This window comes from Ovis aries, chromosome 2 (assembly GCF_016772045.2).
Source record: "Ovis aries strain OAR_USU_Benz2616 breed Rambouillet chromosome 2, ARS-UI_Ramb_v3.0, whole genome shotgun sequence".
Lineage (NCBI taxonomy): Eukaryota > Metazoa > Chordata > Mammalia > Artiodactyla > Bovidae > Ovis > Ovis aries.
Genome location: NC_056055.1, coordinates 68,584,125 through 68,603,012, shown reverse-complemented (window position 1 = coordinate 68,603,012; position 18,888 = coordinate 68,584,125). Strand labels below are relative to the sequence as shown.

The 18,888-nt window shown below is 41.0% G+C and overlaps 1 protein-coding gene across 7 annotated transcripts in view; it reads right to left on the bottom strand.

Moving 5' to 3' along the window:
- Positions 1 to 18,888, bottom strand: part of DOCK8 (dedicator of cytokinesis 8) — a 266,032-nt gene that overhangs the window by 205,970 nt on the left and 41,174 nt on the right. Inside the window, exon 2 of one of the 7 annotated variants that reach the window (XM_042243383.2) lies at positions 17,157 to 17,266. The exons of the other annotated variants lie outside the window; for them this stretch is intronic. Coding sequence (XP_042099317.1) covers positions 17,157 to 17,179 — 23 coding nt within the window. The 5' untranslated portion in view covers positions 17,180 to 17,266. The remainder of the gene's footprint in view (positions 1 to 17,156; positions 17,267 to 18,888) is intronic. 7 annotated transcript variants of the gene reach the window in all.

The window sequence follows — 18,888 nt, the reverse complement described above, 5'->3', positions numbered from 1 at the left end:
AAGAGTTAAGAGCAATTTCTGAAGGTTGACTTTTCATTAACTATGATTCTTTTTTTTTTTTTTTACAGAGCTGTCTCTTCACGTTTCACCAAGGAACAAATCTCGAGCACAAAAAAATTGAAGTCCTTTGAAATCCAAAATCTGTTCATGCACCAAATATTTTATGGTGGGGTGATGTGGGATGGAGAAGGCAAAAGGCGTACTGAAATAGAATTGTCATTCAAGTTTTCATTCAGGATCTTTCCTCATCAGATGTTTCATATACAATCTTGATGAGCATTTTCCATTCAGCTCCTCACTTCTTCCTAGAAACTTGCTCAACCAAGTTCCATCAGAGAAGAAAACCTTCCCTTCATCCTCAAGCTCCCTATCTCTCCTCATCCTCTGACCACCCAGCCTTCCCTTCTTCCAATCCCTCCCATCCTTAATCCAGGCTTCCATGCAGAAGCTGTCTTTGATACACTGGGCAGCTAGTGACCTCTTTCCATGCTGTTCTAAGTTGACCTTTCTCTTCATCACACACTGTTGACCTTCCCCATTCTTCGTGAAGCCCCTCCCTGGAATTATACACACACCATCAACCCACCTAGCCAACAGTCCTTGGTTTTTAAAATTGGTTTTCCTCCCCTTTATGTCCTTTAGATGTTGTTAATTCCCAACTGATAGTATTTGAATAAATTTGGGATTGAGAGGAGAAGAATCAGCAGCTGCTCCAGGTAAGTAAATCTTATTCCTCAAACACAGGGAAGCATTTAAATTGAAGGAAAAAAAAGGGGAGAGTCCCAACAATGAAAACCCCAATATTATGGGGATATTAGGGGGTTCTGTTGTGATGAGTCTACTGTGAATATTATCTGCAAAGTAGACAGATTATTATAAATGGTCTTTTCCTCAAATGAAATCAGTTGTTTGTTTCATTCCTTCAAGGGACAATGTCAAAGCTATTAAACTCAAAATTGCCCAGTTTAATAATTTGGCCCACATGGAAAATTTTTCCCTAAAGAATGCAGAAAAGAATTTCTATAAAGCAATTAATTTATCCTCTTTTGCCCAACTGAAACCAGTAGTGCATGAGCCAGGGCTGTTTCCTGTCAGTTTAATAATAAACAATCCAGCCCTTTCTTGCTCTCTCATCCTGAACCACACATACTCCTAAAGATATGGTAAATGCTTGTATCAGGACATAATGACAACTTAAAAGATCCTTAGTGCGTGGGATATAGTCAAGGAGATCAGATGGTCACAAGCCATGACTCCTGCTTACAAAGCCTGTGGTTTAAAACAACAGAGGCCAATAGCAACTTTATTGAGCTTTTGGGGTGTTACAAATTCTTTTGATGCTACAATTAAATAGTACATCTTTAGAAAAATCCACCTGCCAAGCAGGAGACATGGGTTTGATCCCTGAGTCAGGAAGATCCCCTGGAGAAAGAAATGGCAACCCATTCCAGTATTCTTGCCTGTGAAACCCCATGGACAGAGGTGCCTGGCGGACTACAGTCCACAAGGTCGCAGAAGAATCAGACACAACTTAGTGACTGAACAACAGCAGCAGCCTTAGAAAAGCCAAAAATGGCATGGCAGATGTGATACACTCTAACCAACCAGGAACAGAGAAGAGAGGTTCGATGTTATACGTTAAGCTTTTGAAGGAAAATCTATTCAGGCTGTCAGACTGGTGCTGACAGTATAGAAACCATCACTGACTGGTCTTTTTCCATTTAACTTTGTGGATGGCAGTCAGAGGTAGGCTAAGCAGTGGATGGTGACTTATCTGTGTACGGCTTTAAAGAGGCTACTGCTGAAGAGTAAATATCAGCACAACAAATTTAGGATGTGAATACTCTGGTGCAGGCAGTTGTCCCCAGAAGCCATTAGTTCAGTTCAGTTCAGTCGCTCAGTCGTGTCCGACCCTTTGCCACCCTAAGGACCACAGCACACCAGGCTTCCCTGTCCATCACCAACTCCCGGAGTTTATTCAAACTCACGTCCACTGAGTCGGTGATACCATCCAACCATCTCATTCTCTGTCGTCCCCTTCTCCTCCTGCCTCCAATCTTTCCCAGCATCAGGGTCTTTTCAAATGAATCAGTTCTTCACATCAGGTGGCCAAAATATTGGAGTGTCAGCTCAGCATCAATCCTTCCAATGAAGAGTCAGGACTGATCTCCTTTAGGATGGATTGGTTGGATCTCCTTGCAGTCCAAGGGACTCTCAAGAGTCTTCTCCAACACCACAGTTCAAAAGCATCAATTCTTCGGTGCTCAGCTTTCTTTATAGTCCAACTCTCACATCCATATATGACTACTGGAAGTCATGCCTTAGGGCTATTTCTGGACATGAAAATTTGCCATTTCCTGGAACTGGCCTAAGATGTTGCAGCTTCCCAGCAGTCCTTTGCCTCTACCTTCACCTCGCCATGTGAGGTGCCAGGTAAGGGAAGTGTTTACAGCAGCGACAACAGACACAAACACAAGCAGGTACAAAGAGAGAAGCGAGAAGCTGGGCATTGGGTCCGAGTTGGGAGGGTCTGACCGCCCTGTTCCCTGCCTGGCCTGGAGGTATAAACTGAACTCAGTTTTGCTCTCACCTCACTCTCTCCTCTCGAATGAAGTAATGATATCAGGCCACAAAATTCTCTTCCACAAGATTATGATGTTTCTGGAAAGTCCCATTTTCCAGAGTTAGTTCTGCTTTGGCTCAAGCGTGACCCTGCATTTGGTAAGAACTTTATCTCAGTGAAAATGCAACTAATTCTATGAGCAATAACCCACTGTATGCTCACCAACCACGAACCAATTCATGCTGAAGAATGGGCTGGCTGAGCAGTGGTTTTGAAGATGGTTGAGTCAGAAGAAAGGCAGGTACACAAAGACAGAGCCCTTGCAGGCTATGTCTGGATCACAATCCAAGAACATGCTGGAAGTGGGTGGAGCCAGGGAGGGATGAATAGGAAGGTGGAGAATCTAAATCAACATCACTTATGTCTCAGTTTTCCTCAGACCCTGTAACTGAATCAGAGAAAAGGGAAAAAATAAAAGAGCCACTTGACATTAAGTGGTATTTCTTTGAAAGGAAGAAATGTAATATTGATCAAGTACATCTGGTAATGAGTCAGGTCATAAGATAGAAAGGATGATGTTAGTGTTTTGTCTAAGAGGCACAGGTCAAAGAGAGTGCAGGGAAAAACAAGACAACCAGGAGAACCGAGGGCTCCCTTCTGGGGCTCTAGAGACACAAGGCCGAGGGACGAGGGAGTGTGGCAGCAGGTCACATCTCAGTGTTGGCATCCCCAATAAAAGTCACCTTAAGTAAGGCCCCACCCCACCAGAGTATTTCAAAGTTAAGTCTTAGTGTTAGTCGGTCAGTCATGTCTGACTCTGCAACCCATGGACAGTAGCCCACCAGGCTCCTCTATCCAAGGAGTTCTTCAGGCAAGAATACTGGAGTGGGTAGCCATTCCCTTCTCCAGGGTCACCAGGAAACAAGGTTCTTTTTCTCGAAGGTCCTGAAGAACCTCAACACAAAGTCTGCACAGATTGCTTGTTTGACTCTGTTTTCTTCCTTTTTGTTTTTAATTTATAGAGGATCAGTAAAGAACTTTTTAATATACTTCATGTGGAGGATTCAGAATGGAATTAGAAATTCTTTAGTTTACTTATTAACAACAATACTACCAACAAAATTTAAGCTGGAAATATTTACTTCCCCCAGAGACTCACACTTTTGAAACAAAGATTTCTCTGCCATAAAACTAGTAGGAATATTTTAAAAATGACAAACACCAAAAACGATTTCCTGTCAAAAACATCCTTCTTGATGAAAAGATTAGAAAATTCGTGTAAATTCTACAGGATCAGTAACTTGCCATATTTGATTAATTTTCAAAATGTGGAAACATTGGTAAGGTACAAAATAGCAATTCATAAATCTATTTCTCCAGCTGACAAACAGACATTAAAAATAAACAGCAAATTCAAATTAATCATATGATAAATAAGGAAATATACTTCTTTATACATCAGGTATGAACGACAACATATGCCCTATTATACTCTATTTTGGCTGTAAGCATAAAATATTTTTACTATCAAAAGGAAAATATTCAGGTCACATAAAACCTTTTAAATATTCAATATTCGTGTGATTTTCAATGCCAGTTAGGAGACTCTAAATTGAATGCTCAAAGAGAAAAAGTATTGGTAAATTTCAGTTTTTCTATGATACCACCATCTAGTTTACCTAACTTTCTTGGACTTGTTGAAGGTCTTATTTAAAAACTGATAAATTACTTGTGAATTACATACCCACAATCTCTGGATTCGACAGCAAGACCACTTAGAAAAGTGGAATCATTTTATTGGTATATTGTAGAGGTTTCAAATTTGTCCCTCCTTCCATCATAAGAAAGAATCCCTTAAGTATTCCTGCAGTCCATTTCCTCTGCCTCTCCTGCCCCTGTCATATAAAAACCAGGTACAAAAAAAATCACTTTTTGTGTGTGTTCTTTTTAGTTGTTTTGTTTGCTTGCCTAAATTATGTGAATGATCATCTTAAAGTCCCATATCACTTGGTCTAGCGAGTTTGCAGTTTTAACATCTATATCTTAGTGCTATACAACATGTGTTGGATGGCATTTCTACTCTGCCAATGATCTGGAATTGTGCAAGATTAGAGAGATTTGGGTGGAGAAGGCAATGGCACCCCACTCCAGTCCTCTTGCCTGGAAAATCCCATGGATGGAGGAGCCTGGTGGGCTGTAGTCCATGGGGTCACTAAGAGTTGGACACGACTGAGAGACTTCACTTTCACTTTTCACTTTCATGCATTGGAGAAGGAAATGGCAACCCACTCCAGTGTTCTTGCCTGGAGAATCCCAGGGACGGGGGAGCCTGGTGGGCTGCTGTCTATGGGGTCACACAGAGTCGGACACGACTGAAGTGACTTAGCAGCAGCAGAGAGATTTGGGTAAAAGCCTGATACTTTGCACAGACACTTCAATTTATCAGTTTCTTCCTTTCGTCAGCAATATAGCAAATGGAGCCAGCCTACGGTAGGGAGTAGGACAGAGGTCAGCCTCACTGGAGTCCTACGGACAGAACCCTTCAGCTTTTTCACTGTTTTTCAAGATGCCTAGTGATTTCATCAGGAGAGGTGTAGTATGAATACTTTGAGAGCTGCCTATTTAAAAAAAAGCAAGCATCCTGGAAGGCTAAAGAACCCACGCTGTTAACTGAAGATGGCCTACCACGCTGTACATGGCAGGCTGAGTGAGGCCTTAGCAGCCTAGGACATGAAGTCAGCAATCAGAAAAGCAGCCTCAGAAGGTGGGTGACCTCGAATGATAACCTGATGTAGGCAAAACAAATGGTCAGCAGTCGGAAAACCCAGGTATCCTATGATTCCTAGAGGTCTGTCCCCTGCACCGAGAGCCCTTCCATCAGCTCCCCTGGAGGGATACACCTGCCCCTAAGAACTCCGTGAGACAGTAGCCAGTCACCTTCCAAATTCACTGGCCCATATGTCATGACCAACCACAGCTAGACCAGGAAGAAAACACCAGTAGGGTCTTAAGGGGCTGTGGTAGCGAAGCACTGCCAATAATTTTGGGCCTCAAACCTCCATAGCTGGGAGCAAACATTAGACTTGAGAAGACTGGCAGAACTCTATGAAGGGATGTTGCAGGCCTAGGGAAGGCTGGCCACAGAAATTAGTTTATTAATTCTTTAATAAATATTTATTAAATATCTACTATTTGCACTTGTGTGTGTGTGTGTGTGTGTGTGTTAGTCATTCAGTCGTATTTGACTCTTTGTGACCCCATGGACTGGAGGCTGCCAGACTACTCTGTCCATAGAATTCTCCAGGCAAGAATACTAGAGTGGGTTGCCATTTTCTTCTCCAGGGGATCTTCCCAACCCAGGGATTGAACTCAGGTCTCCTGCAAGGCAGATTCTTGATGATCTGAGCCACCAGATATGCTAGGCGTTATGCTAAGCTCTGGATTTCCCAAGTGGTGCTAGTGGTAAAGTACCTGCCTGCTGATGAAGAAGACACAAGAGACGCGAGTTCAATCCCTGGGTCAGGAAGATCCCCTAGGGAAGGGAATGGTAACCCACTCCAGAACTCTTGCGTGGAGAATCCCATGGACAGAGGAGCCTGGAGGGAGGGTACAGTCCACAGGGTCGCAAAGAGTTGGACACAACTGAAGCAACTTAGCATGCACTCACGCATGCTAAGCTCTAAACACTGGAAAGTTAGCAAAACTTACCCTCTTGAAGCCTCCAGTCCACGAGGGGCAGGGAGGGCAGCAGAGGACATGAAATAAGCAATCTCACAAATTAAGGATTACAAATTGTGATACATGCTGGAAAGGAGAATAGAGTGCTCTGTGTATATGAAAAGGGGAGACTTGTGATGTACTGTGCATTTCCTTCTGTGGATAGTGGTGAAAAAACTTTGGAAGCTAATATTCAAGACCAAGTTAAGACTGGAGTAGTAGGTACTGCAGATCATCTCTGAGGATGGATGACAGAACCGTGGAGAGAAAGGGGGTCCTTTCTAGAGGGTAGGATGGCAAACCCTTTTGCTGTCAGAGTCATCTCGATTTGGGCAATGAGATAAATGAAATAACTCCATCCCTTTCTATATGTCACACCAAAACAGAGAGAGGTCTCCCAACACCTTCCAACATCCCAAACATTCTCTCTTCCATCTGAAAATCAAATATCATGCATTATGCCACTGAGCTGGTTAAGCCCTTGAGGCTGGGAAGCCGCTTTTAATGGATTGTATCTAGTTTTGATAATGTGGAAGACGCAAAATAAATAAATAAATAACCTTTAGTTTGAAAATGCATCTGTGTTTACAGCTAAATTGAGAGAAAAATCAAGTTGTTTTGGCCTACTCGAAAGGAAAGAGAGAACAAACAAACAAACTCATAAGACCATATTCAAGCTGTGAGGAAGAGACACCAGCACAGAATTTGCAGATGCTGTAAGGCTACCTCTAGTTCTGTTTAGAGTGGACACAGTCTATCTCTCTTCAAAGTTAATCCTCTGACCCATCCGAGGTGAAATGAAACACATTATGGCATATGGAAAAAGCAATCGTGACATGTTCCATGGCAAGGCCATGATAAAAACATTTCAGCGAGAAAGCTGGTTAGCTGGCAGCAACAGTTGGCAGTAGCAAGCAGCAAGTGGTTAAGAACGTGGTTTTGGTTTCAGCTAGACCTACGTTTCTATAACAGCTTACCACTTACATTCTTGGGTAAACTGTATAACCTCACTCAGCCTCAATTCCCAAATCTACATCCTAGGGATAACAAAAACATCTTTAACCTTTTAGGCTGTTATGAGAATTATACAAGTAATACATGTGAAGGATATGGTAAAAAATAATCAAAAATGCAAGAATTCATTTTTTAAAATAGTGATCATTAATCATATTGTGTCTATCTCTTTCCTTGTTTCCAATGGACAGTCTTCCTCTGGCAATGAAAACAAATTATTCAGTTGATCTGTCTACTTTTTCACAGTAAAACAGAATTTCAAAAAAAAAAAATCACAGTTAGTTGCTATCATTTTTTATAGGCATGGGTCTCAAATTTGTTCTGGAACCTGGCATTCATCCATTTGAGTGGATTTAGTATGGTAAGCATTCATTTAAAAAAATAAAACAAGGACTTCACTAGTGGTCCAGTGGCTGGGAATCTGTGCTCCCAGTGTGGGGGCCGGGGTTCAATCCCTGGTTGGGGAGCTGGATCCCACATGCCAAGGCTGAAGGATTCCACATGCTGTAACTAAAAGAATCTGCATGCCCCAATGAAGATCAAAGATTCCGAGTCCTAAACTAAGACCCGTAACAGCCAAATAAATAAATAAATATTTTAAAAGTGATGTTAACTCTGAAAGGGATTGTAGAAATCATCTATCATAACTCTGTCTTGAAGAAACTGAGAACCAAAAAGATGAAATGTATGAGTCTTCTAAGGCCCAGTGGAGTATGCAGCCCCTCAAGACAGCGCTCTTCTGGCAAAATAAAACCTGAATTACCAGGACTACTTGGTATGAAGACTAAGGCTATCCTCCTCTGTGGAGGAGGAGCAATCACTATTTAAGTTTGCTCAGAAAACAAAAATTTTTTTTAAAAATGTACCTACCCCTTCCTTTAATATGGAATAAATAATGTGCTTATTTCCTAATCTCAAGAGAATTCAATTATTTACATCAAATCACTTTCCCTTTTCTAAAAGAGAAGAGGAAAGAGAAATGAACATTTATCAGATACCTGTGTTGGAGAAGACTCTTGAGAGTCCCTTGGACTGCAAGGAGATCCAACCAGTCCATCCTAAGGGACATCAGTCCTGAATATCATTGGAAGGACTGGTGCTGAAGCTGAAACTCCAATACTTTGGCCACCTGATGCAAAGAACTGACTCACTGGAAAAGACCCTGATGCTGGGAAAGATTGAGGGCAGGAGGAGAAGGGAATGACAGAGGATGAGATGGTTAGATAGCATCAACTGACTCCATGGATATGAGTTTGAGTAAGCTCCAGGAGTTGGTGATGGACAGTGAAGCCTGGCGTGCTGCAGTCCATGGGGTCGCAAAGAGTCGGTCACAGCTGATCAACTGACTTGAACTGAACTAAAGGAGATATAATAGAAAATCAAATATCAGATAAATGTAAATAATACATAACAGGCAATAAGAAAGAATTTGTATGTAACAAATTAATAGTTTCTCTAGGTGATCTTACATTTTTGTATAATTTTTACTCTTCAATAAAATATACATCTCACTGACTTAAAAGGGATACTTTACTGATTCCTGGTTATAGCTGGAAATGTTAGTAAATTTATGAAGATAGCCTCTAAAAGAACCAAGATTATCTGGAGAAGCATTTATTTTTAAAAACTGAGGCCATAAGGAAACCTAACGAATTAACAGTATTTGTCCAAATCAAATTTACCTTTAGTTTCACTGACTGAACCATAATAATGGTTTCAGTTCAGTCTTCTGAGGTTAATTTTAATTTTTTATGTAATTTATAAAATATTGACCTTACCAATTTATACTTATTTAAAAACAAATCATCTTTCAATAACTTTCCCCAAGAATTAAGGCAAAGTTCAGGGATGCCATCTTTTTCAAATATTTTTAAACTTCTTTTTAAAGACAGATGTCACACAAAACCTCCGAGAAGGAGAACAGTATAAAGGAAGTGTTTATGTATTTCTCTCTCTGTGTGTGTCTCTCTTTCCATCTCTCTCTTTCCATATGGAGTTATATATATATAAATGAATATGTTTGAGTTTGGGATTCCATCTCTAGCAATTACCCTAAGGGATCATTAAAAATGTAAGTAAATTTAAATGCATAAATTTACTTAGTAAAGTGCTATTTCTAGTGGTGAACAACTGGAAATAAGTATAGATAAAAAGAGAATTAGTTAAATTATGAACTAGCCTCACAATGGAATGTTATACATTCGTTCAGAAGTGTACTGTAAAAATATTCAGTGATATGAAAAATTGCTTATTATATAGTTTTAAATAAAAAGAAGTATATAAGCATGCTTCTAATTTTATAGAAAATATGCATGTATGTGTATATGTATGTAAACTATATAGATCAAGTTATTAAAAGTGATTATAGGTTAAAAAACTGGAAATAATTTTTTTGCTTATCTGAACTTCTGCTTTTTCTGTAATTCACATATATAGCTTTTGTAATAAAAAGCCAATTTCATTTTAGAAAAGGATAGGAAACATGTTTATGGGTCACCAATCTCTAACTATAATTGCTGTTCTTCAGGATGAATCATTTCTTCTTCTTTTTCAACATTTACTTTCTTTTCCGTCTCACATATATAAACATTCCTGGTGATCACATGACTTGCATTACCTAAATTACTCTAACAAATTCCCTCTGTAATCTTACCTAACTGCCAACATTTTCTATAAAAGTTATTTTGGGAAAAAGTACATATATATGCATGTATGCTTTAGGGGCGCTAGCTTTGCAAATGAGTTTAAAACCTTTCCTTACACTGTTGTGTCTGTTTTTAACATTTCTCCATCTCTCATTTCCAGTGTATTCTACTTTGTCCATATTTGCCTTTAGTTTTCTTTTTTAAGACCCTATGTGACCAAGTGTGAGATCCTGTGTCAGGTCTGTGACATATGTTACTTCATTGAGTAATCACAGAAACATGGCACTTATTCCCATTTTATAGATATTTCATTAATGTGTTCAGTGGTCTTTAATTTCTGGAGCAGTTTTAGAGATATAACTTCATTTGACCCTACTGATATTGGTATTATTAATATTTCTATCTTACAGATGAGAAAACTAAGACTTAGGGAAGTTAAAGAACTTTTGGAAGATGCTCCTGCTGAGAATCAGTAGAGCTGGGATAGGAATCAGACTTGTTTGCCTCCTCAAATCCCTGCTTCAAGGTTTAACCTGTTTTCTCTCTGCAGTGCAAGCCCTGTGGGTTGTTAATATTACTAGGCCACTATTAGCATGAATAAGGAAGACTGATTTCACAGATTACTAAAACATTAAAAGGCAAATAAACAAAAGAACTCAACCAACTCAAAGGGAAGCAGTCACAAAAAGTAAAGTGACTCAGTTTCTCATCAAAGTTCTCCTGTCACAGAGGGGAGGCTGGACTATGGCATCGTTACTCTTCAGCAGGAGTGCAATGTTTTATAACGCCTCTTTCTTTAACATCCGAAACATCTTCTTTCCTCTCAAATGAAATATTCATTCTAACCATGTCACTCAAAAGCTTTAAAAAATATCTTCATCTTGTAGTTTTTCCTAAAATGTTTTAAAGCTGATTTTTCTCAGGAAAGGAAAAAACAACGACAGGCTGAGCAACTTGGCTCCTTGTCAATCTTCAGAGTTTTCAGAAAGTGTTCAGTTGCACATGACATTTCTGGTGGCCTTGACTGCCATTAGATTTTAATTTTGTATTTTAAATTTCACCTACCTGCCTCACAGGATAATTGTACCCTGCATTCCTATTGCCTTCTTCTGGAATTTCAGGGGTTTCAGCATATGCTTTTGGAGTTTGCTTCCCTTAGAACTTCCACATCCATGCTGTGACTGTGACCACAGGGCTCTTATCTATCCACCAACTACACAGTGCACAGCAAACAAGCCTACACACATGTTTCTGGACATTTTGGCAACGGCCCCTCCTCTGTGATTGGGACCCTGTGGCAGAGACGTCTAGCTGACCCCCAAAGAACATGTCCCCTTTCACAGTGAAGATCTGTTGCTGCTAAGTGGCTGCCAGACAAGAACTATATTCCTCAGTCCTCTCTGCACATCAGCGGACTTGTAAGTAGTCCTCATCAATGGGATGTAAAAAGAAATACTATGGAGTTGAGGTATTAAAGAACTGGAGGCACAATCTTTCGCTCTTTTTCCTTCCTAGCCAACAGCTGATGAGACCAGAAAAATCTGAAAGTCCCAAGATGGCAGAGCTGTAAGGTGGAAGCAGCCTGGGTCCCTGAGTCACTGCTTGGAGAAGAGCACCTGACCTGTATCAGACGATGGCATGAACATGAAGTAAGATTCTGCTGGGTTAATCCACTGAGATCTTGGGATTACTTGTTAGAACAGCCAATTTAATATTAGACCTGTAAGCCTGGATATCCCTCCTCATTAGGTCAGGGAATTAGATGAGCTTGAACCTACTACAAGTATTAATGGGGTGGAGGCTGCATGTTGCCATAATGGAAATTCTGTCACTAATATGTACCTACAGCAATTGCAATGGCAGAGACCAATAAGTTGCCCATCAATAGACATTATCCCCTTCCTTCTAACTCAAGCCTAGTTTTGTTGGAGGTGGCAATGTGCTGGACTAATAAAAACTTACATTTGCCAAACTCACTTGTAAGTAGAAATAACACAGATATGATCGAGGAGGTATATAACAAATGTCATTTGTGAGATTCTGTGAAAGTTTCTGGAAAAAGAACAGTTATCTGATATGCCTTATTGGTTTTTCCCCACTTCCTGTCTTCAATATTCTTTCAGTGTGGAACAGTTTCAAGAGCCATATTCTGGCCATGAGAATGAGAGTCACACATTAAGGATGATGGAACAAAAAAAACACAAGGAATCTGGGTCTCCAGTGATATCTTGGGCTATCACACCAAGCCTAGACTGCCAACCACTGGAATTCTCCTTATTCAACAAAAATAAACAAACCCCTAATTTATTTAAGCCACTGTTTAGTGAGTTGTCTATTTGTTGTAGCAGCTAAAAAGCAATCCTAACTTATATAGGAGCGAACCTCCTAAAACAGGCCATGGCACATACTTGACAGGTTGGTATCTCTGCCTCACTCCATCCTTTTCTTCTATTCACCTTAATTCTTTCCAGCCCAGAACTCACACAGGACCAGAGCAATCACTGAATTTCTAAGCCCATTTGGTATCTCTTGAGGATAAAGAGCTCGTTGGTCATTTCCCTCATCATTTAATTTAGCCTCAAATCCTATTCCTTTGAATGACACATAGCAGTTTTCAAGCACCTTCTTTCCCTGATATCCTCAAACAGCTGCTTCATCTCTGGACCACAGAGCTCTGCAATCTGGGCTCCATCAGTGTAATTATGGGATTTAAGAGAAACCCAAGAAGTTATTAAGTTTATTCACCTGCCTCCAGGCAAGGCTGTGGTTACTTCTTCCAGACATACAGCTGTCATCCACGGGCCAAAAAAGTCTCTCACAAAGCATGACTCATTAACTCTGAAGGAGTCAGTTTAATCTTTTCTCAGCTTCTCTGCCAGTGAAATGGGTATCATGATCTGAACGGAAAATGACAAGACCTTCAGCTTAAATATGTGAGGTTTGAAATGGGATATGATCACCTTCTTTGTTGGGTATTGTAATAGATTAAAGTGGAAAATTATTTTGCAGCTCCCCCCATCAAGAGACTGAGTCTGTTTCCCTGTTCCTTGAAGGTGGGCTGCCTTCTGACTTGCTTTGACCACAGAATGTGCTATTTAAGTGTTGTTGTATGAACACTAGAATAAGCTTCTAGGAATCTTGCAGCTTCCACCTTCATCCTCTTAGAATGTTCCCTTCACTATGTAAGGAATATGGAGCAGACTACTGAAGAAAAAGAGACCACATACAGAGGGACAGCCAGCCCCACTGCCCCGCAAGGCTCTGGACTTGTGAGTAAGGCTGTCTTAGATGCTCCAGCTTCAGTCCTGCCATCAGGGAATTGCAGCCACAAAAATGACCACAGCAGGACCAACAAAACTGCCCCACTGAGCCCAACCCAAATGGCAAACCCATAGAATCACGAGAAATACTAAACTGCTGTTGTTTTAAGTGACTTAACTTTGGGGTACTCTATTAGTTTCCTAGGGCAGCCATAACAAATTGTCATAAGCCTAGTGGCCTAAAACAACAGAAATTTATTCTCACACTGTTCTGGGGGTCCAAAATCAATGTGTGAGCAGGACCTGCTCCCTCTGAAGGCTCAAGGGAAGAATTCTTCCTTGCCTCTTCTAGCTTCTGGTGGTTGCTGGCAGACCATGGTGTTCCTTGGCTTATGGTGGCATAACTCCAATCTCTTCCTGTCTTCACATGGCCTCCTCTCCCTGTATCCCTGTGGCTCGGTGTCTCTTCTCATAAGGACACCAGTGATTGGATTTAGGGTTTACCCTAACCCAGTGTGACCTCATCTTAACTTGATTATATCTACAGTGACCTTATTTCCAAAATAAGATGATGTTCACAGACACTAAGACTTAGGAATCTTTTGCAGGGACACAATTCAACCCATGACATGTGGTTTGTTAAACAGCAAAATGTAGCTAATATTGGTACGCTTTCCTACAATATTTTTTGTACTTCAGACACATGAAGATAAATATAAAGAAAATAAAATAGAAAGGATTAACATGTTCTTAAAGATAATACATATCAATGACAGTGAGTTTACAAAGCTCCCAGGAAGAAAATATCTAAGTAGATTATTTTAATTGCTGTTAGTGTCAAGCAACGGAGAAGGCAATGGCACCCCACTCCAGTACTCTTGCCTGGAAAATCCCATGGGCGGAGGAGCCTGGTGGGCTGCAGTCCATGGGGTCGCGAAGAGTCGGACACGACTGAGGGACTTCACTTTGACTTTTCACTTTCATGCATTGGAGAAGGAAATGGCAACCCAGTCCAGTGTTCTTGCCTAGAGAATCCCAGGGACAGGGGAGCCTGGTGGGCTGCCATCTATGGGGTCGCAAGAGTCGGACACGACTGAAGCAACTTACCAGCAGCAGCAGTGTCAAGCAAAGTTTATGATATATTAAACAGTATCGGGTAAGTATCTTTATCCACATGTAAAACTTATTTTATGGGGTGGAAAAACATGTGCTTTCCCTCTAAGATCAAAGAGTCCTCTGTTAGCGCTGTGTGCAATATTTCTGTAAAAGTCTAAGCTACGCTAGAGCCTCTGTTACCGCTGCCCCGCTTCTCCCCTGCCTGATCCAAACTTTTGGAAGGAGTGGTCTCCACCAGCTTCCTCCATTTCCTCTGCATGGACTCCCTCCCTAACCTGTGAAGTCTGACTTCCTTCCCTACAGCTATGCTAAAACTGCTGTCTCAGAGTTTCGCACTGACCACCGTCATGGCAAATTCGATGGCTTTCTTTGTCCTCCTAATTTGGCATCTGACCTGTTTGACTGCCTCATTAGCTCCTTTTCTAATACCAACCCAGACTGCCACATCTTCCTCCTCTCTGTGCAGCTCTTCTCTTACCCTAACTTGCAATGATTCCCTAGGCCCATTTCTTTCCTCTTCCCACTCTACTTTCCTACTTAGCACATGTGTCTGTTCTCCATTCTCATCCTCACCTCACTGATGACTTTCTAAGCAATAGTTTCCATCCTGACCTATCATTTAAGCCTTAAGCTTCAATCTCAAGCCACTCGTTAGAAATTTTCTATATGTTATGCTCATCTGTATTAGTTAGGGTAGGTTTGGTTTTGCTGTGATAACAAATAATCCAAATATCTTAGTGGCTTATAAAAACAAGGACTTTCAGAGAGCCACTGTGGCTCTGCTCTGTTTCTACTCCAGGACATGGTAAAGAATCTGCCTGCCAATGAAAGAGACTGTGGGTTCAAGCCCTGGGTCAGGAAGATCCCCTGGAGTAGGAAATGGCAACCCACTCCAGTATTCGGGCCTGGAATACTGCATGGACAGAGGAGCCTGGAGATATATAGTCCCTGGAGTAGCAAAAAGCTGGACATGACTGAGCATACACATACCTATACCTACCAGGACACAACCTGAGAGATCAGCCTCTGTCTAGAACATTGCTGGTTGTACAGAATAGGAAGAGATGTTATAACAAAGGACTGGCCAGCTCTGAAAGCCCACCTCAAAGTGACCACATCAAATTCTGTAAGGTAAAAAGGAAAATCCTCTGACAGGGAGAGCAAGCAAATACATAGAAATGTGAAATCTACTATAGTCTGTTAAACAAAAACTCTACAAGAGAAGTACAAAGTCATCCTCCTAACACTAACTGAAATTTCTAATTTTCATAATTTCTCATTGGCATCATCTGTATCCAATTTTCCTAGAATATAAATCTTGGTGTTGTTATCTTTTATAAAATGTATCTTTCCCAATTACAAAAACACTCTTTGAAGAAAACTTGTAAAATACATATATATACACGCACATGTCACATACAAGGAAACAAAAATTATTAATAATCCTAACACCCAGTTATTCAACACTTATCACAAGTTGGCACATGTCCTGTTCATATCCCTATCATATGTATCAATCTATTTAATCTCTGTAGGGAGATTTACACATTTTGCCATAAAAATGATATCACATTACACATTTAGCTTTGTGGCTATTAAAAACTTTATCAAGATAACTCTAATGTCTTCTTCCTCACCACCCCCCATTATTTTAAAATAGTATCTACATGACAATGACTTGCAAATTTAAATATCAGCTTTGACCTTTTCCCTGAACCTCAGATTCCTGAATAAAACTACCTAGTAGGTAATTTCAGTTGAATTTGTAATATGAATCTTAGACTTGGTATGTCCTCAACTAAACTCATGATTCAGCCTGAAAGCTTGCTCCTCATCCAGTCTTTTTACCTGTTAAAAGCATTAATATCCACACATAATGCCCCCCAGAGACACCTTGATTAATTTTTTTCTCTCACTGTCCTCCACACCACAACTAAGACATCAACTCAATCTCCAAAATACATCACAGAGCTTACGGCTTCTCTCCCTCTCTATTCTCAGCTCCCCAGTCCGGCCACCATCCCCTTTCCCCTGGTCCCTGGGACCTCCTAGCTGCTCACCTTGCTTCTGCTCTTCACTTCTCTATGGGAGCCAAAGTGACCGTCTAAACACAGAGGTCAATCACAATGTGCCTCTGTTCCCAAAACCTTCCCATCTGCCCCCACCCGCCACTCAGTCTGTCCATACACACTGGCTCTCTTTTCTCCCAACACGGCAGCCCTACTTTTGCCCTGGGTGTGGCATTTGCTAACTCCCCTGCCTGGTCCAGGCCCATAGGTCATCTCCTCAGGGATGCCTTCCTTGACCATTCTAAGGTACCCATACACCTGACATGGCCCTTTTACATTCTCTGCATGGCACCTGTTTATTTCCTGATTTATTTGTTTATTATCTTCCCATTGTAAAATGACTTCTTTCAGACAAGAACCTTGTCAGCTTAGTCACTGCTCTATCCTCACCTCTTATAACACACAACTGCCAGACATAGTGTCAACTACAATCAATATTCATGAAATGAGCGAATGAATATTTAGTTGTTTCTCAAGTCCAGCTGATCGCCCTTGAAGTATCTGTAGACACAGACCCCTTTCTTTCCATGCTCATCCCCCCAGCCTAATCCCAGACATCACCTCCCATCAGAATGACTGTGGCTGCCTCCTTTTCCCTCTCATGGAGTCCCTCTTACCCCTTCTTCCCCCTCTACCAGTTTCAGCTGTCAGTCCTCGCCCTGTCCTTCAGGGCCTGGCTGAAGCCTTACCTCCTAACCCTCCAGGACTGCTACTCCTTCCTTCCTTCCCTTCTGAGTTATATCAACATTCCATTCCTGCCCTTAACCCTTACCTGGCCACACAATCAAGCTCCATCTCCAGTTTTCACTTATGTTAATCGGCTCATTCCAGCTGAATTCTGAAGGCAAAAACTTGTTGGGTTGAGGGTTTGAGGGGATTTGCCTAGAGAAAGTCAGGGTCAATCAAAAAATTCATGTGAGCCGAATGAAATTATTGGGTATGCAACAAGATACAACAAGCAAACTGGAGTCATAAACACTACTATATATAAAATACTAGAATACTGGAGAATGGAGATGGTAATCAAAATAGAACCAGCGTTTACTTGATTTTATTTTTGTAGTAAAACTCTTCGTGGGCAATGCCCCCCAGTACTGCCTGCACAGGATGTGGGCTACTCCCCCGCCCCACCTGTGGGAGCCCACTGATCCATTCTAAATTCCTTTGCTCCGAAGAAGACATACAGATGGCTAACACACACATGAAAAGATGCTCAACATTAGTTATTATCAGAGAAATGCAAATCAAAACCACAATGAGGTACCATCTCACGCCAGTCAGGATGGCTGCTATCCAAAAGTCTACAAACAATACATGCTGGAGAGGGTGTGGAGAAAAGGGAACCCTCTTACACTGTTGGTGGGAATGCAAACAAGTACAGCCACTATGGAGAACAGTGTGGAGATTCCTTAAAAACCTGGAAATAGAATGGCCATATGACCCAGCAATCCCACTGCTGGGCATTCACACCAAGGAAACCAGAATTGAAAGAGATACGTGTACCCCAATGTTCATCACAGCACTGTTTACAATAGCCAGGACATGGAAGCAACCCAGATGTCCATCAGCAGATGAATGGGTAAGAAAGCAGTGGTACATATATACAATGGAATATTACGCAGCCATTAAAAAGAATGCATTTGAATCAGTTCTAATGAGGTGGATGAAACTGGAGCCTATTATACAGAGTGAAGTAAGTCAGAAAGAAAAACACCAATACAGTATACTAACGCATATATATGGAATTTAGAAAGATGGTAATGATAACCCTGTATTTGAGATAGCAAAAGAGACACAGATGTACAGATCAGTCTTGTGGACTCTGTGGGAGAAGGCAAGGGTGGGATGATCTGAGAGAATAGCATTGAAATATGTATATTATCATATGTGAAACAGATCGCCAGTCCAGGTTCAATGCATGAGACAGGGCGCTCGGGGCTGGTGCACTGGAATGATCCAGAGGGATGGGATGGGGAGGGAGGTGGGAGGGGGCTTCAGGATGGTGAACACATATACACCCGTGACGGATTCATGTCAAGTATGGCAAAAACCACTACAATACTGTAAAGTAATTAGCCTCCATTTAAATAAAGTGAACAAAATAAATTCAAAAATAAAATAAAATAAAATACTAATAATAACTGACTGTATAACACAGGGAGCTCTACTCAATACTCTGTAATGGCTTATATGGGAAAAGAATCTAAAAAAGAGTGGATATATGTACGTGTACAACTGATTCTTTTGCTGGTACAGCAGAAACTAACAACACTGTAAATCAACTATACTCCAGTAAAAATTAATTTAAAAAAATAGGCAAGTTGAAGATCCTTCTAAAGGGATGTCATGATAACAGGTATCAAAGAGTGAAATACCGGTAGTTACAGCAAACCAGACGGAAGGTCAACAGGAAGAGAGCAGATGGCCAGCACTGCCTCGAAGCAACATATATGTTAAGTAGCAGGATAAAGTGCATTTTTAGTGGACTTTGAACCTGAGGCAGT